Below are 26,053 nucleotides of genomic sequence, written 5' to 3'. Positions count from 1 at the left end.
TATTGCTTTTAGGTGATAAACGTGGCTGGTATCGGGGTGCATACGATGCTGTTTATAGGGGGAGGGGGTGCACAGGGAGGATCAGGGTAATCTTATCATATAGAGGTTCCTGGCCGGATCCTGTTTCCCGCGGCTTTGTGTACAGTGTTCCTGCGGATTAAGTGTCACTTTACTTTGTTATTGACCCAAAGAACACAGAGGCCATTGTCAATAGCAAAAACGACACAGCCACTCCCGGCCCCTGACAGACACGGGGGCCAGTGTTCCTTCACGTCTACTTGGAGACCCAGGGGTTCAGCGGCAACTACCCCAAAATAACCCGACTGCCCAATTACATGTGACTCGCAAGGACTGACCCTGAGTCTGTCATTGATAACTCTGCTTGCCTTGAGTCTATGCTATTATCTGTCATCAGTCATTTTCAATGGAATCTCCACTGGAGTAAAGATGGGGGCGCTGTTTCATTGTTGAATAGAGAAAATAACAGGCAAAGAAATGTAACTGCAAGTTACAGAGGGAGCTGGAAATTCCACAAATGGTGAAGATCACATATATTTTGGTTGGAGCTTTGGTTAAGATACAAAACTCCAGATCCCCTGCTTTACATAGTCATGCAGTTATTTTATGAAATTCTGTCTGACTGCAGTCACCACTAGAGGGAGCTCAATACATACCAATATATATACAGCTCCCATAGAGTTACATTCTAACATTCTGCTGCCTGCAGCCACCACTAGAGGGATCTCCCTACATACAGATATATACAGCTCCAATAGAGATACATAAACATTCTCCTGCCTGCAGTCACCACTAGGGGGAGCTCAATACATACCGATATATATAGCTCCCATAGAATTACATTCTAACATTCCGCTGCCTGCAGTCACCACTAGAGGGAGCTCACTACGTACTGATATATATAGCTCCCTTAGAGCTACATAACATTCTCCTGCCTACAGTCACCACTAGGGGGAGCTCAATACATACCAATATATATACAGCTCCCATAGAGTTACATTGTGAGATTCTGCTGCCTGCAGCCACCACTAGAGGGAGCTAACTACATACAGATATATACAGCTCCCATAGAGTTACATGATAACATTCTGCTGCCTGTGGAGACCACTAGGGAGAGGTCACTACATACAGAAATATACAGCTCCCATAGAGTTACATGATAACATTCTGCTGCCTGTGGAGACCACTAGGGAGAGGTCACTACATACAGATATATACAGCTCCCATAGTGTTAGGCTGGATTCAAACGAGCACATTACGTCCGTAATGGATGGAACGTATTTCGGCCGCAAGTCCCGGACCGAACACACTGCAGGGAGCCGGGCTCCTAGCATCATAGTTATGTACGATGCTAGGAGTCCCTGCCTCGCTGCCGGACAACTGTCCCGTACTGTAATCATGTTTTCAGTACGGGACAGTAGTTCCACGGAGAGGCAGGGACTCCTGGCGTCGTACATAACTATGATGCTAGGAGCCCGGCTCCCTGCAGTGTGTTCGGTCCAGGACGTGCGGCCGAAATGCTCCGTCCATTATGGACCGAACATGCTCGTGTGAGTCCAGCCTAACATGATAACATTCTCCTGCCTGTAAGTCACGACTAGGGGGAGCTCACTACATACGGATATATACAGCTCCCGTAGAGTTACATGATAACATTCATACAGCTCCCATAGATATATATCTATTGATAACCGCATCGTGATACCGCGTGTAAAACTTGTTATTGCGAATTTCACATACAATATGAATCAAGAACTGAAGGAAGACCTTGAATCTGACAGATCTCATCTACTAAAGGACCTTTTACACAGGCCAATTATTGGGCAAACAAGCGTTTATGTGAATCACTGTTTCCGATCATTGCCCTGTTTAAACAGGGCCGGCAGATGAACGAGCAAACAACGTTCATCGGCTGATCGTATCGTTTATGCTGCAAGAAATAGTCTGGTTGTCGGCAGCAAATCTCGGTGTGTAAACGGGAGACGCGCTGCCGACATGATAGAAATGTTTGGGGACAGGCGGTCGTAGTAACGATCAGTCGTCCCCATCCATAACTCCATGAGAAAACGAGCGCCGATCAACGCCTGTAAACACAGCACGTCGGGCCGTGTAAGGCTACGTTCACACACAAAATCAAAAACGTCTGAAAATACGGAGCTTTTCAAGGGAAAATAGCTCCTGATTTTCAGAAGTTTTTTAGCCACTCGCATTTATTATGGCTGTTTTTGGAGCTTTTTTCTATAGAGTCAATGAAAAACGGCTCAAGAAGCCACATGCACTTTTTCGTGGTCGTTTTTTTAATCGCCCGTTTTTCAAAACGGCCGCTTAAAAAAACGCCCCATCGGAACAGAACGACGTTTTACCCATTGAAATAAATGGGCAGATGTTTGGAGGCGTTCTGCTTCCGATTGTTCGACCGTTTACACCCCGAAAAACGGCCGAAAATAAGCCGTGTGAACATACCCTAAGGGGACTGTAACTGATGTTTTACAGCTGCAAAATAGAAAAATTCCAAATGTGACCTAAAGTTTTACCGGTGATTTTTGTAATTATGGCAAAACGGCGGCGGTTTTTATAAGAACGTGTTTTGCAGCAATTAGGAAAATTGTAAAAAAAAACTGCAAGAAAAATAACTTCTTAAAGCCGCAGTTCTGAAGAATGACGCTCAAGTCACGCAGAGTTTTCTGTTTCCCTTTTTTCCGCTGCGGTTCTTCTGACGGTGATCGCTGCTTCGGTTCGGCCCTGTGACCCGTGAAATTGCTGTTTATGGAATCTGGAAACCTGAGAAGAATCTGAGGGTTAATGATAAACCGGCCGTAGAGTGAAACCGTCTCAGCAAACAGCGTTATCTGCCCCGAGAAGACAATGAGGACCACGGGAACCCGCGACACCTCCGAGTGCGAAGAGACGCAAACATCGGCCTCGGCCAAGCACAAACCTACACAAGGCAAATCGAAAGCTCTGGGAGTTCCCTTCTCACAGACAATATGGCCGTCACCAAGCTTTCCCAGACTCCAGAATGTCAAGTCAGTCTAGTTATGTATCCTCTGTTCCTGTATCCCTTCATAACCAGGCACGTTGGCCATTCAGAAGTCTAGGAAAGCTGGTAAGGTGGCCATATAGGGTGTCACCCAGCTTTCCTAGACACAGAGACTGTATGTAACGCCTCGTGGACGACTCCAGAACATTTTGTGATCTGTTGGATGGCGGTAAGATACGTCACGGCGCGTAATAGCGAGACTGCGGGCACCCGTAACGCCCCTCTCGCCTCAGCGCCTTATTCTGCACGGATTTGTAAAGAGCAAAATTGCAGGTTTTCTGTAAAATGTGACCGAGCGAAACCGGATGAGAGTCTGGAAAGAATACAGCATTGTCCGTCCTGAAGGATCTGCGGGCGTTTACTAACGGTCCAGCGGTTACAGAATTTGTATTTCCGGGAAAGCTGGGTGACGATTCCTAGGCTAAGGGCGTGTTACTCAGCTTTCCCAGAGACCAGAACAGCAAATCTCCTGCATTATGAAGTGACACATCCCCCGCTTCTGTATAGCTGCATGCTGAGGCAGATGTGATATTCAGCAGCCCGGGAAAGTTGGGTACCAGCCCTGTCGGAGTTGGGATGGCAGCCATATTGTTAACTCCCAACTAGACAAGAGCGTCAGATTACGTCTTCGCAGGTAGATTTGTCGCCCGGCTGAGGGAGCTGTAATGGCGGCCTTATTGGTCACCACCCAGCTTTCCTAGAAACAGATATAACTAAGAAATGGCTGAATAGAATTTGAACAACTTGGCATAAGCGGAGACTGCAGGACGAGTGACTACGGTCTCGCCCACAGAGCTGACAATCTACATGCACTGTACATGTGGGAGCCCTTACAATGAGGCAGGGACACAGGGCGGGGAGTGCAGGGAGCTGGGGAGGAGCGCTGCTCAGGAACAGGTTGGTTTAGCTTTTCAGGTGAAACTGCTCTCATACACCTGTTGACATTCCAGAGGCAGCAGAGCCGACATCAGCACCGACCTCCCAGTATCTGCTACTTCTATATAGTGCAGACACCTGCGCTGACCCTGGACATCGACCACCACCTATAGGGATCTGAAGAACCGGCTGCGGCGCCCCAATTTATACAAACACTGGGCCCCCTCCTTGTCTGAGGATTTTCTTTACTTGGGGTTTGGTCTGTACCTGGATCCTTAGGAGCGCTCTTGAGATATTGGCAGCTGGAACCCTCATATACAGAGGGTGGACTTTAGTGTAGCCATGGAGCAGCGTATCTGCAGCCTGATATTATTGCTGGCAGGTAAGTGGCGCTGACGTTACTCTAAAAAGTGGGGGTTTTCGTGTGTGTGTGTGTGTGTGTGTATATATATATCGGGGAGATGTGACGGTTTGGGGAAGGAATTGGGATTTTATATGTTTGTCTAGAAAAAAATAAACTGCTGCGAATTAAACAGCGGAAGTGAAACCGTCCCAGGTTAATAATACAGCGACCTTGGCGCCACATCTATAAAATAACAGAAAGGCCGGATGGTAAAATATCCAGTCAGTAGATCTCTGTACATTATATATAATAATCCAGCGCTGTCTGATCCATCCTGATAATATCCAGTCACTAGATCTCTGTACATTATATATAATAACCCAGCACTGTCTGATCCATCCTGATAATATCCAGTCACTAGATCTCTGTACATTATATATAATAATCCAGCACTGTCTGATCCCGTCCTGATAATATCCAGTCAGTAGATCTCTACATTATATATAATAATCCAGCGCTGTCTGATCCATCCTGATAATATCCAGTCAGTAGATCTCTGTACATTATATATAATAATCCAGCGCTGTCTGATCCCTCCTGATAATATCCAGTCAGTAGATCTCTGTACATTATATATAATAATCCAGCACTGTCTGATCCCTCCTGATAATATCCAGTCAGTAGATCTCTGTACATTATATATAATAATCCAGCGCTGTCTGATCCATCCTGATAATATCCAGTCAGTAGATCTCTGTACATTATATATAATAATCCAGCGCTGTCTGATCCCTCCTGATAATATCCAGTCAGTAGATCTCTGTACATTATATATAATAATCCAGCGCTGTCTGATCCGTCCTGATAATATCCAGTCAGTAGATCTCTGTACATTATAGATAATAATCCAGCACTGTCTGATCCCTCCTGATAATATCCAGTCAGTAGATCTCTACATTATATATAATAATCCAGCACTGTCTGATCCCGTCCTGATAATATCCAGTCAGTAGATCTCTGTACATTATATATAATAATCCAGCACTGTCTGATCCCGTCCTGATAATATCCAGTCAGTAGATCTCTGTACATTATATATAATAACCCAGCTCTGTCTGATCCATCCTGATAATATCCGGTCAGTAGATCTCTACATTATATATAATAATCCAGCGCTGTCTGATCCATCCTGATAATATCCCGTCAGTAGATCTCTGTACATTATATATAATAATCCAGCACTGGCTGATCCATCCTGATAATATCCAGTCAGTAGATCTCTGTACATTATATATAATAATCCAGCGCTGTCTGATCCGTCCTGATAATATCCAGTCAGTAGATCTCTGTACATTATATATAATAATCCAGCGCTGGCTGATCCCTCCTGATAATATCCAGTCACTAGATCTCTACATTATATATAATAATCCAGCGCTGTCTGATCCATCCTGATAATATCCCGTCACTAGATCTCTCTACATTATATATAATAATCCAGCGCTGTCTGATCCATCCTGATAATATCCCGTCACTAGATCTCTGTACATTATATATAATAATCCAGCACTGTCTGATCCCGTCCTGATAATATCCAGTCAGTAGATCTCTGTACATTATATATAATAATCCAGCGCTGTCTGACCCATCCTGATAATATCCAGTCAGTAGATCTCTGTACATTATATATAATAACCCAGCTCTGTCTGATCCATCCTGATAATATCCGGTCAGTAGATCTCTGTACATTATATATAATAATCCAGCGCTGTCTGATCCATCCTGATAATATCCCGTCAGTAGATCTCTGTACATTATATATAATAATCCAGCGCTGTCTGATCCATCCTGATAATATCCAGTCAGTAGATCTCTGTACATTATATATAATAACCCAGCGCTGTCTGATCCATCCTGATAATATCCAGTCAGTAGATCTCTGTACATTATATATAATAACCCAGCGCTGTCTGATCCATCCTGATAATATCCAGTCACTAGATCTCTGTACATTATATATAATAATCCAGCACTGTCTGATCCATCCTGATAATATCCAGTCAGTAGATCTCTGTACATTATATATAATAATCCAGCGCTGTCTGATCCATCCTGATAATATCCCGTCAGTAGATCTCTGTACATTATATATAATAATTCAGCGCTGTCTGATCCATCCTGATAATATCCAGTCAGTAGATCTCTGTACATTATATATAATAATCCAGCACTGGCTGATCCATCCTGATAATATCCAGTCACTAGATCTCTGTACATTATATATAATAATCCAGCGCTGTCTGATCCATCCTGATAATATCCAGTCACTAGATCTCTACATTATATATAATAATCCAGCGCTGTCTGATCCATCCTGATAATATCCCGTCACTAGATCTCTCTACATTATATATAATAATCCAGCGCTGTCTGATCCATCCTGATAATATCCCGTCACTAGATCTCTGTACATTATATATAATAATCCAGCACTGTCTGATCCCGTCCTGATAATATCCAGTCAGTAGATCTCTGTACATTATATATAATAATCCAGCGCTGTCTGATCCCGTCCTGATAATATCCAGTCAGTAGATCTCTGTACATTATATATAATAACCCAGCTCTGTCTGATCCATCCTGATAATATCCGGTCAGTAGATCTCTGTACATTATATATAATAATCCAGCGCTGTCTGATCCATCCTGATATCCAGTCAGTAGATCTCTGTACATTATATATAATAATCCAGCACTGTCTGATCCCTCCTGATAATATCCAGTCAGTAGATCACTGTACATTATATATAATAATCCAGCGCTGTCTGATCCATCCTGATAATATCCAGTCAGTAGATCTCTGTACATTATATATAATAATCCAGCGCTGTCTGATCCACCCTGATAATATCCAGTCAGTAGATCTCTGTACATTATATATAATAATCCAGCGCTGTCTGATCCCTCCTGATAATATCCAGTCAGTAGATCTCTGTACATTATATAGAATAATCCAGCGCTGGCTGATCCATCCTGATAATATCCGGTCAGTAGATCTCTGTACATTATATATAATAATCCAGCGCTGTCTGATCCATCCTGATATCCAGTCAGTAGATCTCTGTACATTATATATAATAATCCAGCACTGTCTGATCCCTCCTGATAATATCCAGTCAGTAGATCACTGTACATTATATATAATAATCCAGCGCTGTCTGATCCATCCTGATAATATCCAGTCAGTAGATCTCTGTACATTATATATAATAATCCAGCGCTGTCTGATCCACCCTGATAATATCCAGTCAGTAGATCTCTGTACATTATATATAATAATCCAGCGCTGTCTGATCCCTCCTGATAATATCCAGTCAGTAGATCTCTGTACATTATATAGAATAATCCAGCGCTGGCTGATCCATCCTGATAATATCCAGTCCCTAGATCTCTGTACATTATATATAATAATCCAGCACTGTCTGATCCCGTCCTGATAATATCCGGTCAATAGATCTCTGTACATTATATATAATAATCCAGCGCTGTCTGATCCCTCCTGATAATATCCAGTCAGTAGATCTCTGTACATTTATATATAATAATCCAGCACTGTCTGATCCCGTCCTGATAATATCCAGTCACTAGATCTCTGTACATTATATATAATAATCCAGCGCTGTCTGATCCCTCCTGATAATATCCAGTCAGTAGATCTCTGTACATTATATAGAATAATCCAGCACTGTCTGATCCCGTCCTGATAATATCCAGTCAGTAGATCTCTGTACATTATATATAATAATCCAGCGCTGTCTGATCCCTCCTGATAATATCCAGTCAGTAGATCTCTACATTATATATAATAACCCAGCTCTGTCTGATCCATCCTGATAATATCCGGTCAGTAGATCTCTGTACATTATATATAATAATCCAGCACTGTCTGATCCCGTCCTGATAATATCCAGTCAGTAGATCTCTGTACATTATATATAATATTCCAGCGCTGTCTGATCCATCCTGATAATATCCAGTCAGTAGATCTCTGTACATTATATATAATAATCCAGCACTGTCTGATCCGTCCTGATAATATCCAGTCAGTAGATCTCTGTACATTATATATAATAATCCAGCGCTGTCTGATCCCATCTTGATAATATCCGGTCAGTAGATCTCTGTACATTATATATAATAATCCAGCGCTGTCAGAAACAGATATAACTAAGCAATTGAAATATTACTGTATAAGTGATGTAATGTATGTACACAGTGACTTCACGAGCAGAATAGTGAGTGCAGCTCTGGAGTATAATACAGGATGTAACTCAGGATCAGTACAGGATAAGTAATGTAATGTATGTACACAGTGACTTCACCAGCAGAATAGTGAGTGCAGCTCTGGAGTATAATACAGGATGTAACTCAGGATCAGTACAGGATAAGTAATGTAATGTATGTACACAGTGACTTCACCAGCAGAATAGTGAGTGCAGCTCTGGAGTATAATACAGGATGTAACTCAGGATCAGTACAGGATAAGTAATGTAATGTATGTACACAGTGACTCCACCAGCAGAATAGTGAGTGCAGCTCTGGAGTATAATACAGGATGTAACTCAGGATCAGTACAGGAGAAGTAATGTAATGTATGTACACAGTGACTTCACCAGCAGAATAGTGAGTGCAGCTCTGGAGTATAATACAGGATATAACTCAGGATCAGTACGGGATAAGTAATATAATGTATGTACACAGTGACTCCACCAGCAGAATAGTGAGTGCAGCTCTGGAGTATAATACAGGATTTAACTCAGGATCAGTACAGGATAAGTAATGTAATGTATGTACAGTGACTCCTCCAGCAGAATAGTGAGTGCAGCTCTGGTGTATAATACAGGATGTAACTCCGGATCAGTACAGGATAAGTAATGTAATGTATGTACACAGTGACTCCACCAGCAGAATAGTGAGTGCAGCTCTGGAGTATAATACAGGATATAACTCAGGATCAGTACAGGATAAGTAATGTAATGTATGTACACAGTGACTCCACCAGCAGAATAGTGAGTGCAGCTCTGGAGTATAATACAGGATGTAACTCAGGATCAGTACAGGATAAGTAATGTAATGTATGTACACAGTGACTCCACCAGCAGAATAGTCAGTGCAGCTCTGGAGTATAATGCAGGATGTAACTCAGGATCAGTACAGGATAAGTAATGTAATGTATGTACACAGTGACTCCACCAGCAGAATAGTGAGTGCAGCTCTGGAGTATAATACAGGATGTAACTCAGGATCAGTACAGGATAAGTAATGTAATGTATGTACACAGTGACTCCACCAGCAGAATAGTGAGGGCAGCTCTGGAGTGTAATACAGGATGTAACTCAGGATCAGTACAGGATAAGTAATGTAATGTATGTACACAGTGACTCCACCAGCAGAATAGTCAGTGCCGCTCTGGAGTATAATACAGGATGTAACTCCGGATCAGTACAGGATCAGTAATGTAATGTATGTACACAGTGACTCCACCAGCAGAATAGTGAGTGCTGCTCTGGAGTATAATACAGGATATAACTCAGGATCAGTACAGGATAAGTAATATAATGTATGTACACAGTGACTCCACCAGCAGAATAGTGAGTGCAGCTCTGGAGTATAATACAGGATGTAACTCAGGATCAGTACAGGATAAGTAATGTAATGTATGTACACAGTGACTCCACCAGCAGAATAGTGAGTGCAGCTCTGGAGTATAATACAGGATGTAACTCAGGATCAGTACAGGATAAGTAATGTAATGTATGTACACAGTGACTCCACCAGCAGAATAGTGAGTGCCGCTCTGGAGTATAATACAGGATGTAACTCAGGATCAGTACAGGATAAGTAATGTAATGTATGTACACAGTGACTCCACCTGCAGAATAGTGAGTGCAGCTCTGGAGTATAATACAGGATATAACTCAGGATCAGTACAGGAGAAGTAATGTAATGTATGTACACAGTGACCCCACCAGCAGAATAGTGATTGCAGCTCTGGAGTATAATACAGGATGTAACGCTTCAGTACACGAGGATGTCAGTCAGCAGGATTTGACATTCTCAAACGTGCTCATGTCAATCATCTAAAAATAGTGCGATCACGTTAAATGATGGCAGATCAGACGTGCGCCATATCTCAGACAGTGCCCATGTTTTGCATAGTCTTGATGTATGACTGATCATATGACGGACACGATTTTTCTCACTGACCCCCTGAATTAGTGGATTTTATGGTCTGCTGAACATCACGCACCTCAGGGCGACATACGGCGTCTTTGCAGCTACAGGATCTTGATTTTCTGTTTTTCCCCTTGTCCGGAGAGAAGTTGAGAGGCGATGATGGAGATATAAATATAAAGGGGTAGGTTATAGTTATGGCAGGTTATGTAAATCTAATTTCTGTACCACAGGTGCAGGGTTCAGAAGAATGATGAATGCAGCTCTGGATGTGACTGGGGTTGTTTTTGCCGCAGGAGTTTGGATTTGGTTCTATTCAGATGAAGGGAAATGATTGTCAGTCGCAAAATATTTCTCAAACAAAACCTGCCGTGTGTGACTGCAGCCTGAGGGTATGTTCACACGTGCACGTCCGCTACGGCTGAAATTACGGAGCTGTTTTCAGGCATGTGCAGGCGTTTTTCGCAGCGTCCATTACGGACGTAATTGGAGCTGTTTTTCTATGGAGTCCATGGAAAACGGCTCCAATTACGTCTCAAGAAGTGACAGGCACTTCTTTGACGCAGGCGTCTTTTTTACGCGCCGTCTTTTGACAGCGGCGCGTAAAAAAAATGACCGTCGGCACAGAACATCGTAAGACCCATTCTAATGAATGGGCAGATGTTTGCCGACGCTTTCAAGCAGTATTTTCGGCCGTAATTCCAGGCGTAAAACGCCTGAATTACATCCGTAAATAGTGCGTGTGATCCCAGCCTTAGGGTATGTTCACACGCAGTGGTTTCAGACGTAACGCGTGCGTTTTACGCCTCGAATTACGCCTGAAAATACGCCCCTAATACGCCTACAAACATCTGCCCATCGCTTTCAATGGGAATTACAATGTTCTGTTCCCACGAGCCTTTATTTTACGCGTCGCTGTCAAAATACGGCGCGTAAAATTTTGGCTCGTCAAAAAGTGCAGGACGTTTTTGGAGGCGTTTTTCATTGACTCCGTTGAAAAACCGCTCAAAAAACGGGCGTAAAAAACGCACCAAAAGATGCGAGTTGCTACAAAAACGGCTGAAAATCAGGAGCTATTTTCGCCTGAACCAGCTCCGTATTTTCAGACGTTTTTGCTCACTGCGTGTGAACAGAGCCTTAGACCTGATGTGACCGGAGAGCGATGACTCCGGACGTGACTGTAGTAAATCGTGGCGTTCACACACTTACAAGACGTTCTATGTAGATGTATCCGGGGAATTCAGGACCGGCTGCTTCAGGGGACTCAGGATTTATAATAAAATTATCCAAGTCCTTTTTAGACTCCGGATAGGGGAATATCTTCCGGGTCTCTGCACTCGGGACGTGGACTCGTGGTAACATTGTCTAACGCTTTGTGGCCCCCTCGGGTGATCTAGGGCCACGCAGAGGGGCCTGATCTATGGATTCGATGTGGGGGTTGTGACTCCTGTGATATAATGGAGCTTTATTCTGCAGCCTGTACGAGGTGTCAAAGTCCCGACGAGTCACGTGATTGCGCAACTGCCGCCCTTCAAGGAGCTTCTGAGGGACATTGTTCACATTCTTCATGCGCTCGACCGTCGTTTTCGTCAGTGTCGTATCCATTTTTTTTCTATTGAGAGCGCAAAACTTAGAGCAGGTCCTATTCCTGGCCGTGTTTGCAGGACGGTCTCGCCTATTCAAGTCTATGGCGGCGTTAAGAAAATAACGGACGTACAGAACGAATGCGGAGGACACACTGATGACGAGCGGAGCACATAAAAAAACGGACAACGGAGCCAATATTTATGTGCCGCAAAATATAAGCGGTCGTGTGCAAGTACGCGGAGGGGGCGCCACTGAGTCACGACCTGCATGAGGTCATCTCCAAGGACAGTGCTATGCTGAGCTGTGTATCTAATCCTATCATGTGTGATACTGTCTGCTGAGCTGTGTATCTAATCCTATTATGTGTGATACTGTCTGCTGAGCCGTGTATCTAATCCTATCATGTGTGATACTGTCTGCTGAGCTGTGTATCTAATTCTATCATGTGTGATACTGTCTGCTGATCTGTGTATCTAATCCTATCCTGTGTGATACTGTCTGCTGAGCCCTGTATCTAATCCTATCATGTGTGATACTGTCTGCTGAGCCAGTGTATCTAATTCTATCATGTGTGATACTGTCTGCTGAGCTGTGTATCTAATCCTATCATGTGTGATACTGTCTGCTGAGCTGTGTATCTAATCCTATCATGTGTGATACTGTCTGCTGAGCTGTGTATCTAATCCTATCATGTGTGATACTGTCTGCTGAGCTGTGTATCTAATCCTATCATGTGTGATACTGTCTGCTGAGCTGTGTATCTCATTCTGTCATGTGTGATACTGTCTGCTGAGCTGTGTATCTAATCTTATCATGTGTGATACTTGTTTCTATGATTTGTCCGGCATTCGCTGTGTACGTTGTGGTTTGTGAGTCGTTATCTGGTGTTCCGGACATTCGGGTTTGTTTGTTCAGTTATTTCTTTATATGTTGGTGTTCAGTTTGGCCGCCATTACATCTCCCAGCTTTCCCAGAATCCTGAATGGTTGATTTGCCTTGTTCTGCAGTGATGTCTCTTGTGACTCGTGGGCAGATGCTTCATGGATGGTGAGACCTCTGCCCCCTTGTGCCCCCGGCTCTTGGCATTTTCCCCATACATTACCTGGTTGTAGTCCAGAGAAGTGGGCAGGGGGGGGGGGTGATGCTTTAGTTGCTGGGGTCTCGGGGGCCACCCAACTTCACTAGAGCCCTGAATGGCAGTCATCACTTCATGATGCTGGGTGGCCACGCGGGGGAAGTGTGGGGGCGGCCATGTTGGTTGTGCTTCTTCATACCGGGGTCGGCAGATCCTGGATTACTGTTGTAACCATTTTTTTTTCTTTTCTTTTTCAGCCGTGAATTTGGCGTCCGGTCAAAGTAAGTAAATGACGAGCGCGATGCAGCGTAGTCACGTGACACCCCCCCCCCTCATATGTGACATACGGGGGTCCAAAGCTGTATAAAAAACATTTCTAATTTAGACCCCAGCTGCTTCAGAACATCTTTTATTAAAGGAGGCTTCTGGTCTTGTATAATGAAAAGTTCTGCTACTTTGTTATAGACTCACCGGTTACAAGATCTCTGCTTGCTGCCGGGGAATGGGAACATTGTTTACACCCAGAGGCTGAAATCCTGCTCTGAGCTAATGCGCGTTTGCACACGACCAAGTGTCACTCGGGCGGTTTTATTTTTCACGGCACCCGATAGTTTCCATTGACCCTTTCACTTTTTAGCGGGTGAATCGGGTCCATTAAAACGTACCGACTTTCCGATCCGTGGAAAGATATAACGTGTCCTATCTTTCCACGGATCACGGACGGCACACACAGTCGTGTGCATGAGGCATAATGCTTCACACAGCAGAGAGTTTGTCGCAATTGTATCCAGTCTAGACAATCCTCTGTGAGGTAAACACATCTGCAGTAGAATTTTCTCTCCTGTGCTGATAGTTTGTTACAATGTGTCAGTGCAGGTAACATGTATCCGTGTGGGGTCCAGGCTGTTTAGCTCATACAGTTGTGGAGCTGGGGAATCTGCCACCGCCTGCAGTTCATGCTTCTGCTGCTAGAGGTCGCTGTGCAGCTCGGGGCAGGTGACGACTGCCCGTTTATTATGCGCATTAAACAGATTTTTATTTTCTCGTAGTCGCCAATCGCATTGTTGGAGGACAAGATGGAAACATTCTTGATTGGCCGTGGCAGGTCAGCCTGTGGTATAAAACAGACCACGTCTGCGGAGGGTCCTTACTCACAGCGCAGTACGTCCTGACCGCTGCTCACTGCTTCCCAAAGTAAGTGCGTGATGTACAGACGCCGGCCGCCATTTATAGTTACAGCAGCAATAAAGGAAAACTCTTATCTGAGGGAATGTTCACACAAGCAAACTCCCCGAAAAACGGCAAAAAAAATCGGAAGCAGAACGCCTCCAAACATCTGCCCATTGACTTTAATGGGAAATACCGCGTTCTGTTCTGACGGGACGTTTTTTTACACCTCGTTTTCCAAAAACGGCGCGTAAAAAGACACCTGCGGAAAATGCAAGTTGCTCAAAAAACGTCTGAAAATCAGGAGCTCCTTTCCCTTGAAGCTTTTCCTGGTTAAGCGTGTGAACGTAGCCGTACACTGATCCTGCGTTACATCACATCTACTCCAGTCACAGCCAGAGCAGCGTTCACACCGTTACTGTTAGGTTATGTTCACACGCTTAATAAAAAAACATCTGAAAATACGGAGCTGTTCAAGGAAAAATCGCTCCTGATTTTCAGCCGTTTTTTAAGCAAACGCATGTTTTTCGTGGCGTCATTAAAAAACCGCTCCAAAAATGTTTCAAGAAGAGACATGCACCTCTTTTTCGCGGGTGTTTTTTTTTTTTTTTAAAAACGGCCCCGTAAAAAAACGGCCCGTCTGAGCAGAACGCCGTTTTTCCCATTGAAATCAATGGGCAGATATTTAGAGGCGTTCTGTTTCAGACTTTGCAGACGTTTTTTGGTGGTAAACGGCCGAAAATAAGCCGTGTAAACATAGCCTAATACCACAGCTCTTTGGTCTACTCTTGGAATCTCGCAGCACTGCTGACTGGACATCTTCTATCCTTGCCCCAGTGCTATTCAATGATGTCCTGCATTACAGAATGTACGTGACTTCTATGTCCACTGCATCTCCCGCAATGCATGACAGCAGAGCAAGAAAAGGGGGCAGCAGGGTTGGGGAGTCTCGTAACACCGCATGGTCTGCTTTTTTTTAAAATTATATTTATCACTTGGTCTAACCTGCTAATGTTCTGCATATGAATGATGGGCCAGGGGCATCACGTTATGGGATGTGCGGTTATTGGGCAGCGCCAACTCTTATCAACCATGAGATTGTGGCCATTGTGGTGAATTTCTGTGCGGATGAAGCTGTGATTGCAGATAATGAATGTCGTCGATGTAGCGGATCCCCAGACGACGTCTTCGGGGCTTTGTACTGACACTTTCTGTGTTTTTTAAGTGACCATAGCGATGCAGATTACCATGTGATTGTGGGGACGACCTCGCTGTCCAACAGTGACACCTCTGTCCAGACAGCGCAGGTGGAGCAGTCCATTAAGAACCCGGCATACTCCGATGGTACTTATTCCTGGGACATCGCTTTGGTCAGGCTGACGACACCCTTGACCTTGACTAGCGCCGTCCGGCCCATCCATCTCCCCGCCGCCAGCGTCCAGTTCCCGGCTGGTATGAAATGCAAGATCACTGGCTGGGGTCACATTCGACACTCAGGTAAACGGCGGATATTTGCGTACCCCTCCCCCCTTTATAATGTACGGTGCAGGTCACTGAGGATGATTTTTATCTTTTGTAGTTCCACTGAACAGCCCCCTAATCCTGCAGGTTGGACAAGTGATGATCATCAGCAGCAGGACCTGCAATTGTCTGTACCACATTAATCCCGGCGCGAACACGCTGACGTCCATACAACAGGACATGATCTGCGCTGGATCGGTGACTGGAGCTGTCGATGCCTGTCAGGTACCTGCCCCTCAGTGCAGCAGTCAGGACCCGGGGGGCAGGGGTTGTTGTGGATGAGCTATTTACATTTGTGATATTATGGTCGCTGATTATTCGAGAATTCATAGGAGGGTTGAGAAACATTTACCGCACAGGATAGCTGCGCAGCGATCAGGTTTACACGGTGGGACACGAGCGAGGAGTCTAACAAGATGGCAGCATTTATCCCCTTGCTGTGACATGATAGCAGTCTTGGTTGTTGGTTATTATTAGATGCCTATGGTGGTCTTGGCCCCTCATACGCAGCGTTTATATTCATGCCACTATATGAGAGGAGCCTCTGTTCATCCTAATTTTCGTGAATAGGATGCCAGAACAGTGAAGACTGACACATATAGACAAATCAGCAAGAGAGAAGGAACAGGGGATAACAATGTATATACCAGTAGGGGTATATAGAAAGCTGAGTGACAACCCCCACGAGCACTGCAATGGTGGCCGTTACCGGTTGCCACCCGGCGTCTATTACGTGTAGACAAAATAACTATAATCTTGGTGTTATTCCCTGCCCCCTCATCATTACTTTGTTTTTTAGGGTGACTCTGGGGGACCCCTCTCCTGTAACATAAATGGAAACTGGTACCAAGCCGGAGTGGTCAGCTCAGGCGAGGAGTGCGGCACAGTAAACAGGCCTGGCATCTACATCTCGACCGCTGCTCACATTGACTGGATCAGGAGCATCGCCCCAGACGTTCAGGTGGACGACTTCACTGTGGACATGACCCCAGAGCCGGACAACCCGGATGGCTGCACAGGAGTGGACGGCCTTACCTATCCCTACCCTAATCGCGCATCCAAGGTCCTGGTCACGCTGGGCATGCTGCCCCTGTACTGGATGACCGCCTACTTCCTGACTGACATGTAGACCGATTGTGGCTGCCTCCTGCGATCAATGGATTCAGTCATGTGACTCCCAGGACTCCTCCCACCAAATTTATAACACTCCACCCACCTGTATCCTGCCCTCTCCCTTAATCCCAAGGTTTCGTCCAACAACGCGATTGATGCTCGTTCCAGAAGACGCAGCGTCAGCAATAAGAATCTTTCCAGCGGATGGTGATCGTTCTTAATAAAGTATGTGCCCACTCGTCGGATACCGGGCCCATTTTAGGAAAAACAAACCCATACCCTCCAGCAGGGGGTGCTGACATTCATGCTGGAATTTTCAGGGGCTCGTGTTGTGTTCTGTGATTTATCCTCCACTTCTGGTTGTAAATAGACTCTGGATGGTGATTGTTCGGGCCGCGCTCTGAGCCGGGGGGGGGGGGGGGGGCTAGTAGTATTCACTATGGTGACCGTGACGGTCACCGTAGTATTCACTATGGTGACCGTGACGGTCATATAATTAGTCCTGGTCATCTTAATGCAGGAAGAGGATGATTCAATTATCACTTCAATATTAAATGTGTGTAATCTTATGCTGCACCCCGGGACGACGGCTTCATGTCAAGAAGGGAATAAAGATGAGACACCCCCCCCCCCCCCCAAACGAGTAAAATAATTAATCCACAGTAAATATCAGTCCTGGAGTCTCTTCTATTCAGACCTTTCTCTGGCCGCCATCGGGATGGATTCAGACACGGCGTTAAAAATCCACGTGCATCACCGGCCCTGCACCCGAACCCCTCACTGGCGAGTCTGCGAAGGCGTCGTGTTGGCGGGTGGAGTTTACCGGTGTGTAAGGCCGGGTTCCCACGGGTCGGATACACTGTGAAAAAACTGCGCAGCGAATCAGACCTGGAACCTGCAGCAGCATCTGTCCCAAAAAAATTGCAAATTGCGGTGCGGTTTTTAAGCAGCGCTCGAAAAAAGTCTATATTTACACCCCCCCCCTCCTCTTTCTTCTCCGTGTGTAGTCCGGCCTCCTATCTTGATGTCGCAGCGGTCACATGGGATGAAACGGCATCGCAGGAGGCCAGACTTCAGGAAGGGGGGGGGGGGGGAGTCCTGGGGAGTTATGAATTATTGATTACACTTTTTTCCAGAGTTGCCATTTTTGAGGCGTAATCGCTGCGATCGCGCTACGCTTGACTTCGTTGCGAGTGTTGCCTCCTCATTGAATTCACTGAGGAAAAGACGCAACGAAAACGCAGAATAAATTGACACGCTGCAAATTTAAATTGCGGAGCACGGACAGGAGATCTCCTAAATCTCACCCACTTCGCTGCTACTGTAAATTCTGCAGCATTTACGCTACGTGGGGACCCGGCCTGACTGTCCCTATTTTGGATGTAACGTCCGGACCCCTCCCCCGTAGCTCTACAGAACTGAATAAGCAGTAATTGTACACAAACGATTGCAGGATCAGACCCAGGAGACGGAACGCCCACAATCCCCGGATGAGGTTAAAAAATGTCCCATATAATAAAAACACAGGATCCATTACAAAAATGGATAATTTGGGGAGGAGGGAGAGATCCATTAACGTTTGTGTGAACGCCGTTCTCTACGTCTGATAATCACCTGTAAAATGTGGAGTTTATTCCCGCAGAATCTTCGCATCTGAATGTAAATGTTAAGTCTGAAATCCGATCATCTTGCGGTTAATAAATTATTTTGAAGATGCTGTTTTTTGTGGGAAGAAGTGTCACTCGTGTTGATGACCTGTAGGGGGCGCCGCAGACTAATCCCCTTCTCAGGTAACGCAGCGGCTCCCACTATCTGCACTGACACCAATCTCTTCTCTATCATGGCTGCTCCTGTCATGTGATGTGATTGGACCCTTAAAGATACAGTCACACAGATAATCTGACCGTGCTCTAGCCCAGGGGTCAGATATTTCTAATAACAGAGAAGCGGGGAGCAGCGACCACAGAACATTACACTTTATTCCCCCGGCTCGCGCTGTGGATGTCCCTATATACAGGTGTAATTAGGGGGGTACATTGCTATATACAGGTGTAATTAGGGGGGTACATTGCTATATACAGGGATCATATTCTCCCCTCCCTTTGTGCGGGCGGGGGGGGGGTCCAAACACTTTAATATCTCAAACGTCATAATACAAAAAAAAAAACATTTATTATATAAAACTTTTGACTGGTGAACAGATAGAAACTTCTAGACTCTCTACGTGCTGCGCCATCGGCCGGGACCACGGATGCCAACTTCTAGTAGTGGCAAGTGCTCCACCCTTTCACTGCCGGGGAGAACGTCCCTCCACGCCGATGACATCATCCAGATCACAGGACACTGACCAATCACCTCCCCTCGTTCTTCTTCACCTTCCATCGCCTCATTTCTTAGACGCTTTCATTAACTTGTGTTTTGGGGGGGCCCACTTAAGGTTCAGCGAATCCACTGCAGAGGAATAAAAAAAAATCGTAAATGTAACAAACGAGGGGGAGACATCCAGGCAATGCTGCGAGGTAAATACATCAGCGGCAGCTACAAAAACCTCTCTGGTAGTTTGTTACAATGTATCAGTAGGATCAAGGCTGTTTATATCACAGAGGATTGTCTAGACTGGATACAATTGTAACAAACTATCATCTGTGAGCAGCACCGGATATGTTCAGGTTGACTGCCTCTGGATGTAAACAAGTGTCTTCATTCACTGACAGCAAACATCTTTCAAATTGTGACAAATGGAAAACACAAAATCTAGTAGAAAGTTGTAGAACTTTTTATTTCTACAACTCGGTCCTACCTGTAATGGGGGGCTTCTTGTACTGCGCGCTCTTGAGGTGCTCCTCCACCAGTTTGGGGGTGACACAGATGACATGTTGCCCCTTCCAGTATTTTACCATGTTCAGGGACTGCAGGGTCCCGATGATGTCGTTCTGTGTGATACTCGTCATCCGGCTGGAAGAGTGAAAGTGATGGCTATGAGTACAAGTCCCAGCGGGGAACATGCCCGGCGCTCGCAGCCAGACGTACCTCAGATCTTTGATGGAGAGCGTCCCCCGGAAGTCCCGCAGGATCTCCAGCAGCACCCAGGACCAGTAGCTGCGGTAGCTCAGCTTACCCAGGTCTGACAGAGGCTTTTCGGGCGAGCCCACCGTGTTCTCCAGTTTTGATAGTTCATAACCTGAGACATAGGAGACAATAACCAGGGTCACCCACTTCTAGGAGGGGAGAGGACGGCTCTGACTTCACCTCCTGAACAATTATCCTAGAAAACACATTGTGCCCGGTCCCGGCACTAAATATATGTGCGCAAAAACAGGTAACGCTCTGTGCGCCCCAATGTCAGAGACTCGGGGTGTGACTAATGACCGATGAAGGATATGGCCATTTTGCACAACCTATAACAATACGCCCCCTCTATTAAGCAGTGCACACAGCAGCTCTCTCCCTCTATTAAGCAGTGCACACAGCAGCTCTCTCCCCCTCTATTAAGCAGTGCACACAGCAGCTCTCTCCCCCTCTATTAAGCAGTGCACACAGCAGCTCTCTCCCCCTCTATTAAGCAGTGCACACAGCAGCTCTCTCCCTCTATTAAGCAGTGCACACAGCAGCTCTCTCCCCCTCTATTAAGCAGTGCACACAGCAGCTCTCTCCCCCTCTATTAAGCAGTGCACACAGCAGCTCTCTCCCCCTCTATTAAGCAGTGCACACAGCAGCAATCTCCCCCTCTATTAAGCAGTGCACACAGCAGCTCTCTCCCTCTATTAAGCAGTGCACACAACAGCTCTCCCCCTCTATTAAGCAGTGCACACAACAGCTCTCTCCCCCTCTATTAAGCAGTGCACACAGCAGCTCTCTCCCCCTCTATTAAGCAGTGCACACAACAGCTCTCTCCCCCTCTATTAAGCAGTGCACACAACTGCTCTCTCCCCCTCTATTAAGCAGTGCACACAGCAGCTCTCTCCCCCTCTATTAGGCAGTGCACACAGCAGTTCTCTCCCCCTCTATTAAGCAGTGCACACAGCAGCTTTCTCCCCCTCTATTAAGCAGTGCACACAGCAGCTCTCTCCCCCTCTATTAGGCAGTGCACACAGCAGTTCTCTGCCCCTCTATTAAGTAGTGCCCACAGCAGCTCTCTCCCTCTATTAAGCAGTGCCCACAGCAGCTCTCTCCCCCTCTATTAAGCAGTGCCCACAGCTGCTCTCTCCCTCTGGCGGCCCCTATGCGTCCGTGTATTACAGGATTAACAGGTTTGCTGCGGCCCCTTTAAGAAAGCGCTGTGCAGAACATGCAGCCTTAGGCCGGGTTTCCACGTAGCGCAAATTCCGCAGCATTTACAGCAGCAGCAAAGTGGATGAGATTTAAAAAATCTCATGCCCACGCTGCGGAAAAAAAATGCAGCGTAAACTTTAATAAATTGACCTGTGGTGCAGAATTAAAATCTGCAGCATGTTAATTCAAGCAGCGTTTTCGTTGATTTTCTTTCGCGGGTTTTACCCATTGAATTCAATGGGGATGTATAACCCGTAACAGAAAGCAAAGTGTTGCAACGGAATCGCAACGATTCCACTGCAAAAATCACAACTCAGGAAAAAAAAAAACGGATCCAGAACTCTCTCCTTCCTGCAGTCCGGCCTCCTAGGATGAGGTTACATCCCATGCGTCTGCTGCAGCCAATCACAGGCCAATCACAGGCTGCAGCGTCACATGGCCTGCAACGTCATCTTAGGAGGCCGGACTACGCACAGAAAAGAGGGAAGAGGGTATGTGTGGACTTTTGTTTTTTTCTCCCAGCGCTGCTTTCCGCAATCGAACTTACGTAAGAAAAAAAACGCACCACATTTTTAGGCGGAAGGTGATCTGGGTTCCAGTTCGGATACACTGCAGTTTTTACGTAGCGTATCCGACCCATGAGAACCCGACCTTCGTGTGGAACTGCATATAAAGCAAGTCCCAAATAAGCAGCAATTATCAGAATGACCCCCGTATGAGCGCAGCTGCAGGCAGAACACAACCACGCGACACCAGGGATGATATCGCAATAAGGAAACTTGACACCAGACTCACGACGATGACCGTCAGAGGACGCCAGGCTCAGGACCAGGCAGGGTTTACTCTGACATTTATGGTTTGGTTGGTTCATTTGTCCTCATTAGTAATTGATTGACTCAGGTTGGAGCCTTTGGTTTACACAATTTCTACACTTACTGAAGGCGATGAGGAACTTTCCGTAGCCGCGCCGCTGGTACGGGGGCAGGGTCAGGATACAAGCCACGTTGTTTCCGTCTGGAGACTCTTTCTCCTGAAATGACACGGCTTCTATTAGTTATTCCTGACAGGGAGCAGAGATCAGAGATTCACTTTTCCTGGCATTACCTTGGAGAAGTACCCCACTATGTGCGCTCCTTGCCGGTCGACTTCAGTCAAGATGTAGAAGACGAATGGTTCCACGTCAAAGTACAGCGTCTTGTGATCCAGGAAGAGCTTGGCCAGGAGACACAGGTTCTGGCAGTAGATCTTGTGATCTTTCCCATCGACCTCATACACGGAGATGTTATTCTTTCTGTAGATTTCCTTCCCTGGGGGCTGCCGCCACTGGCACAGGCCCTGGAGAGTCACAAAGAGAACTGAAGTGAAGACTGGACAGAGCAAGACATTTAAGACCAACCAATATTCACGAGAAGACGGCTTGTAATGCTCTAGTAATGTCTCTCTGCGGGGAAGAAAATAGCTCTGGATGTACATGTAACAGCAGAATTGTGAATGCAGCTCTGGAGGTGACTGGACATGATCAGTGGTCAATGTGTACAGCAAAGGCTTTACAAAGCTACTCCGCGTCATACGGACATAGACAGCCGTGGTTTATAGCCGCTGACTATGTCCCGCACGGTCTTCTCCTGCATCTGGACCGCCACGTACACTCGACGCGCTCGTCCTATGCAGGTTTACAAGTTATTGATAATTATCAGACGGCAGAAGGAATTGCAAGGGTTTCTTACCAGGTGATAGCGGTAACTCTTCTCGAACTTCATGTACTTCAGACAATACTCGCACACCCACAATTTTGGCTGCTTCCCATAATCCTCTGGGAATGGAGAAAAGTACCAAGCATCAATTTCGTAGTTCCCAATGTGGATCTTGTCGACGTATTTAACTTTTGTGATCTGGAGATTGAGAGAAAAAAAAGAAAGTCAGCGAGAAAGTCATCCGTGTGGTGAGAAGTATTCACAGTAACGCGCGCGCTCGCACTCACCGCCTCATGCTCCTTCTCCAGCGCAGCGGTGGTGGGATCCATTTCTGCGTAAGTCTGGAAAAAATAGGACGAGAACGACAGGAGAAACTTATATACAAGTAGTGAACCCAACAAGAAGTCAGAAGAGCTGGGGCTGCAGCGACAGAACAGTCAGTCGCCATCGAGTCCATGGCGTCTGCGGGAAAGATTATCGTAATGTCCGTGTCATTCTTCTCAGTCACTCGTGATCAGACAGAGGTCGCACTACATAGTAAAAATCCTCCTCGGAGCGTTTTTAGCCAAGGAGAAGTTCGTAATTTGCGGTAATTCACATGAATAATACGTAGACATACGAGGCGTTAAAAGTCGATATTTCTGCAGGGAGGCGCGACTATAACGATATCAGCGCTGCCGGGTATAAATAGCGAGTTCAGTAACGCCATAGCCCGGGTTTCTGTGATTTTGGCGGCTCACCTTCTGCACGTGGTTGATCTCATCGTGTTTCCTCTTCTGGTTTCTGGTGATTTTCCTCTCCGGCTGCTCGGACAGTTCATTCAAGTATTGGTCCGTGTTCTTCTGAACCGCATCCTTTGCCGTTTTGGTCAGCGCCAGACGATTTTTATCCACCCATTCGTCCAAACGGCGGTTAACTAGAAGTAGAACAAGAGGTCAAGCTGCAGTCCAGCGCCCAGGGAAATCCACGTGTAAAGGTTGTGACTTACAGCCCACATAGTGCACGTAGAATTCTTCTCTTCCTTCCTGCTCATTCAGCCGTGACTGGATCACCTCCGCCGAGTCTGGAAACGAGACAAGACGAGCGTTTTATAGTCACTAGACGGACTGCTGGCAAAAGGTGACCCCCCCACCCCCCACCATGGTGTCCATAAAGATTAGATTAATGGTTATGACTTTTAGGGATTTTCTGGGCATCGCCCAGTTTTTCATGCTAATGACATATCCACAGGAACACTGTATAGCGGCCGTGCAGCAGTGAATAAGAGCCGAGATGGAAGAACCCAAACCGGCCGCTATAGTGTACGGAGCCTTCTGCTTCCAGTACCGACCACTTCGTAACTTCCGGTGCCTGGGGCAGCCAGAACAGCTGATTGGTGCAGGGTTTTCGGACCCCAGAGAACTTATACTTATCCTGTGGATAGGTCATCAGTATAAAAAACCGCCCCATGCCCGGACAACCCCTTTAAAGCCTATGGACATTTGATATGGAAAAATATTACGTGGAGTTTAAAAACCTTCATGTTGCAATTTTCATCTTCCCTGATATGCAGTTTGCTCCAAGTTTTAGATTTTTCTCATGTATGTGTAACTTTCCAGAAATACATGCAGGGTGTGAAGTCTGTGTCCAGGACGCTGCTGTCTGCACAAGCTCTCATGTATCAGCACAGCTACATCTCTGTACTGCTTTCCCCTACAGCCCATAAGGGATCTCTTCTCCCTTGTCCTGACAGTCACTGATGCTGAGGAGTGTGTGATTCCCCCTCCCCCTGCAGAGCGTCTTCTCTTCTTTCTCTCTACGTCATATCCTGTGTGATTCCCCCTCCCCCTGCAGAGCGTCATCTCTTCTTTCTCTCTACATTATGTCCTGTGTGATTCCCCCTCCCCTGCAGAGCGTCTTCTCTTCTTTCTCTCTACATTATGTCCTGTGTGATTCCCCCTCCCCCTGCAGAGCGTCTTCTCTCCTTTCTCTCTACATTATGTCCTGTGTGATTCTCCCTCCCCTGCAGAGCCTGTTCTCTCCTTTCTCTCTACGTCATATCCTGTGTGATTCCCCCTCCCCTGCAGAGCGTCTTCTCTCCTTTCTCTCTACATTATGTCCTGTGTGATTCCCCCTCCCCCTGCAGAGCGTCTTCTCTCCTTTCTCTCTACATTATGTCCTGTGTGATTCCCCCTCCCCCTGCAGAGCGTCTTCTCTCCTTTCTCTCTACATTGATATCCTGTATGATTCCCCCTCCCCCTGCAGAGCCTGTTCTCTCCTTTCTCTCTACATTATGTCCTGTGTGATTCCCCCTCCCCCTGCAGAGCGTCTTCTCTCCTTTCTCTCTACATTGATATCCTGTATGATTCCCCCTCCCCCTGCAGAGCGTCTTCTCTCCTTTCTCTCTACATTGATATCCTGTATGATTCCCCCTCCTTCCCCCTGTTCTTTCCTCCCTATCTACACTTTGATACTGACAAGCCTGTGTAATCTGCCCTCCCGGTAGACTTAGATGCTTCCCCCCCTCTCCACACACTGATCTGCTGTATACAACCTCCTCCCCACTGTGATCTCTAAGGCCTCATGCACACTTCAGTGAAATGCTTCAGTCTGCTATCCGTTTTTTTACCGGATAGCATACTGACCCATTCATTTCTATGGGGCCATGCACACTTCCATTTTTTTTGCGGGGCCGTGTGGCCGTGCCATAGAACAGGTCCTATTCCTGTCCGTTTCTGCAGATAAGTCTCGGCCATTCTATTCATTGATCCATTAAAACTATGGACTGCACCTGAAAGCCATCCGTGTGCGGTCCGTGTTTTGCGGCCGTTTAAAGGGCCACGGATGCGTGCATGAGGCCTAACACAGAGAAGGGAGGGGAGAGCAGCTGACGTCATCAGGAGCAGCGTGAGATCACATCTATGTCGGCAGGAGCAGGACAACCAGCCAGATGAAGGAGCGACCCAGACTCGACAGCAGCAAAATGGGAGGAAATTTATAATGAAGACGATTGAGAAAATTAAATGAATAAAAAAAAAAAGTTTCCGTACTAAGGTGTCGCTATCCTTTAAAGAGAACCTGCCGCCCCCCTGACTTGTATCCCCATAATCAGCGGCAGATTCTCCGGGTCACTT

At 46.2% G+C, this 26,053-nt stretch overlaps 2 protein-coding genes across 2 annotated transcripts in view; one reads left to right on the top strand and one right to left on the bottom strand.

Annotated features, from left to right (window-relative positions):
* Positions 1-2,883: 2,883 nt before the first annotated feature.
* On the top strand, positions 2,884-18,696 carry PRSS8 (serine protease 8). Its single transcript, XM_075831618.1, has 7 exons — positions 2,884-3,044; positions 13,106-13,145; positions 13,337-13,454; positions 14,223-14,367; positions 15,566-15,837; positions 15,920-16,086; positions 16,661-18,696. Exons 1-7 carry the CDS (start codon positions 2,884-2,886, stop codon positions 16,988-16,990), a joined length of 1,233 nt encoding a protein of 410 aa, XP_075687733.1. The 3' UTR covers positions 16,991-18,696.
* A 431-nt stretch (positions 18,697-19,127) lies between these two features.
* Positions 19,128-26,053, bottom strand: part of KAT8 (lysine acetyltransferase 8) — a 16,438-nt gene continuing 9,512 nt past the window's right edge. The window contains exons 3-11 of the mRNA XM_075830955.1: positions 23,929-24,003; positions 23,681-23,856; positions 23,228-23,281; positions 22,974-23,138; positions 22,351-22,581; positions 22,183-22,276; positions 20,005-20,155; positions 19,775-19,929; positions 19,128-19,425 (exon numbers count right to left, since the gene is read on the bottom strand). Coding sequence (XP_075687070.1) covers positions 19,361-19,425; positions 19,775-19,929; positions 20,005-20,155; positions 22,183-22,276; positions 22,351-22,581; positions 22,974-23,138; positions 23,228-23,281; positions 23,681-23,856; positions 23,929-24,003 — 1,166 coding nt within the window. The 3' untranslated portion in view covers positions 19,128-19,360. The remainder of the gene's footprint in view (positions 19,426-19,774; positions 19,930-20,004; positions 20,156-22,182; positions 22,277-22,350; positions 22,582-22,973; positions 23,139-23,227; positions 23,282-23,680; positions 23,857-23,928; positions 24,004-26,053) is intronic.

This window comes from Rhinoderma darwinii, chromosome 6 (assembly GCF_050947455.1).
Source record: "Rhinoderma darwinii isolate aRhiDar2 chromosome 6, aRhiDar2.hap1, whole genome shotgun sequence".
Lineage (NCBI taxonomy): Eukaryota > Metazoa > Chordata > Amphibia > Anura > Rhinodermatidae > Rhinoderma > Rhinoderma darwinii.
This window is presented reverse-complemented; position numbering and strand designations above follow the sequence as displayed.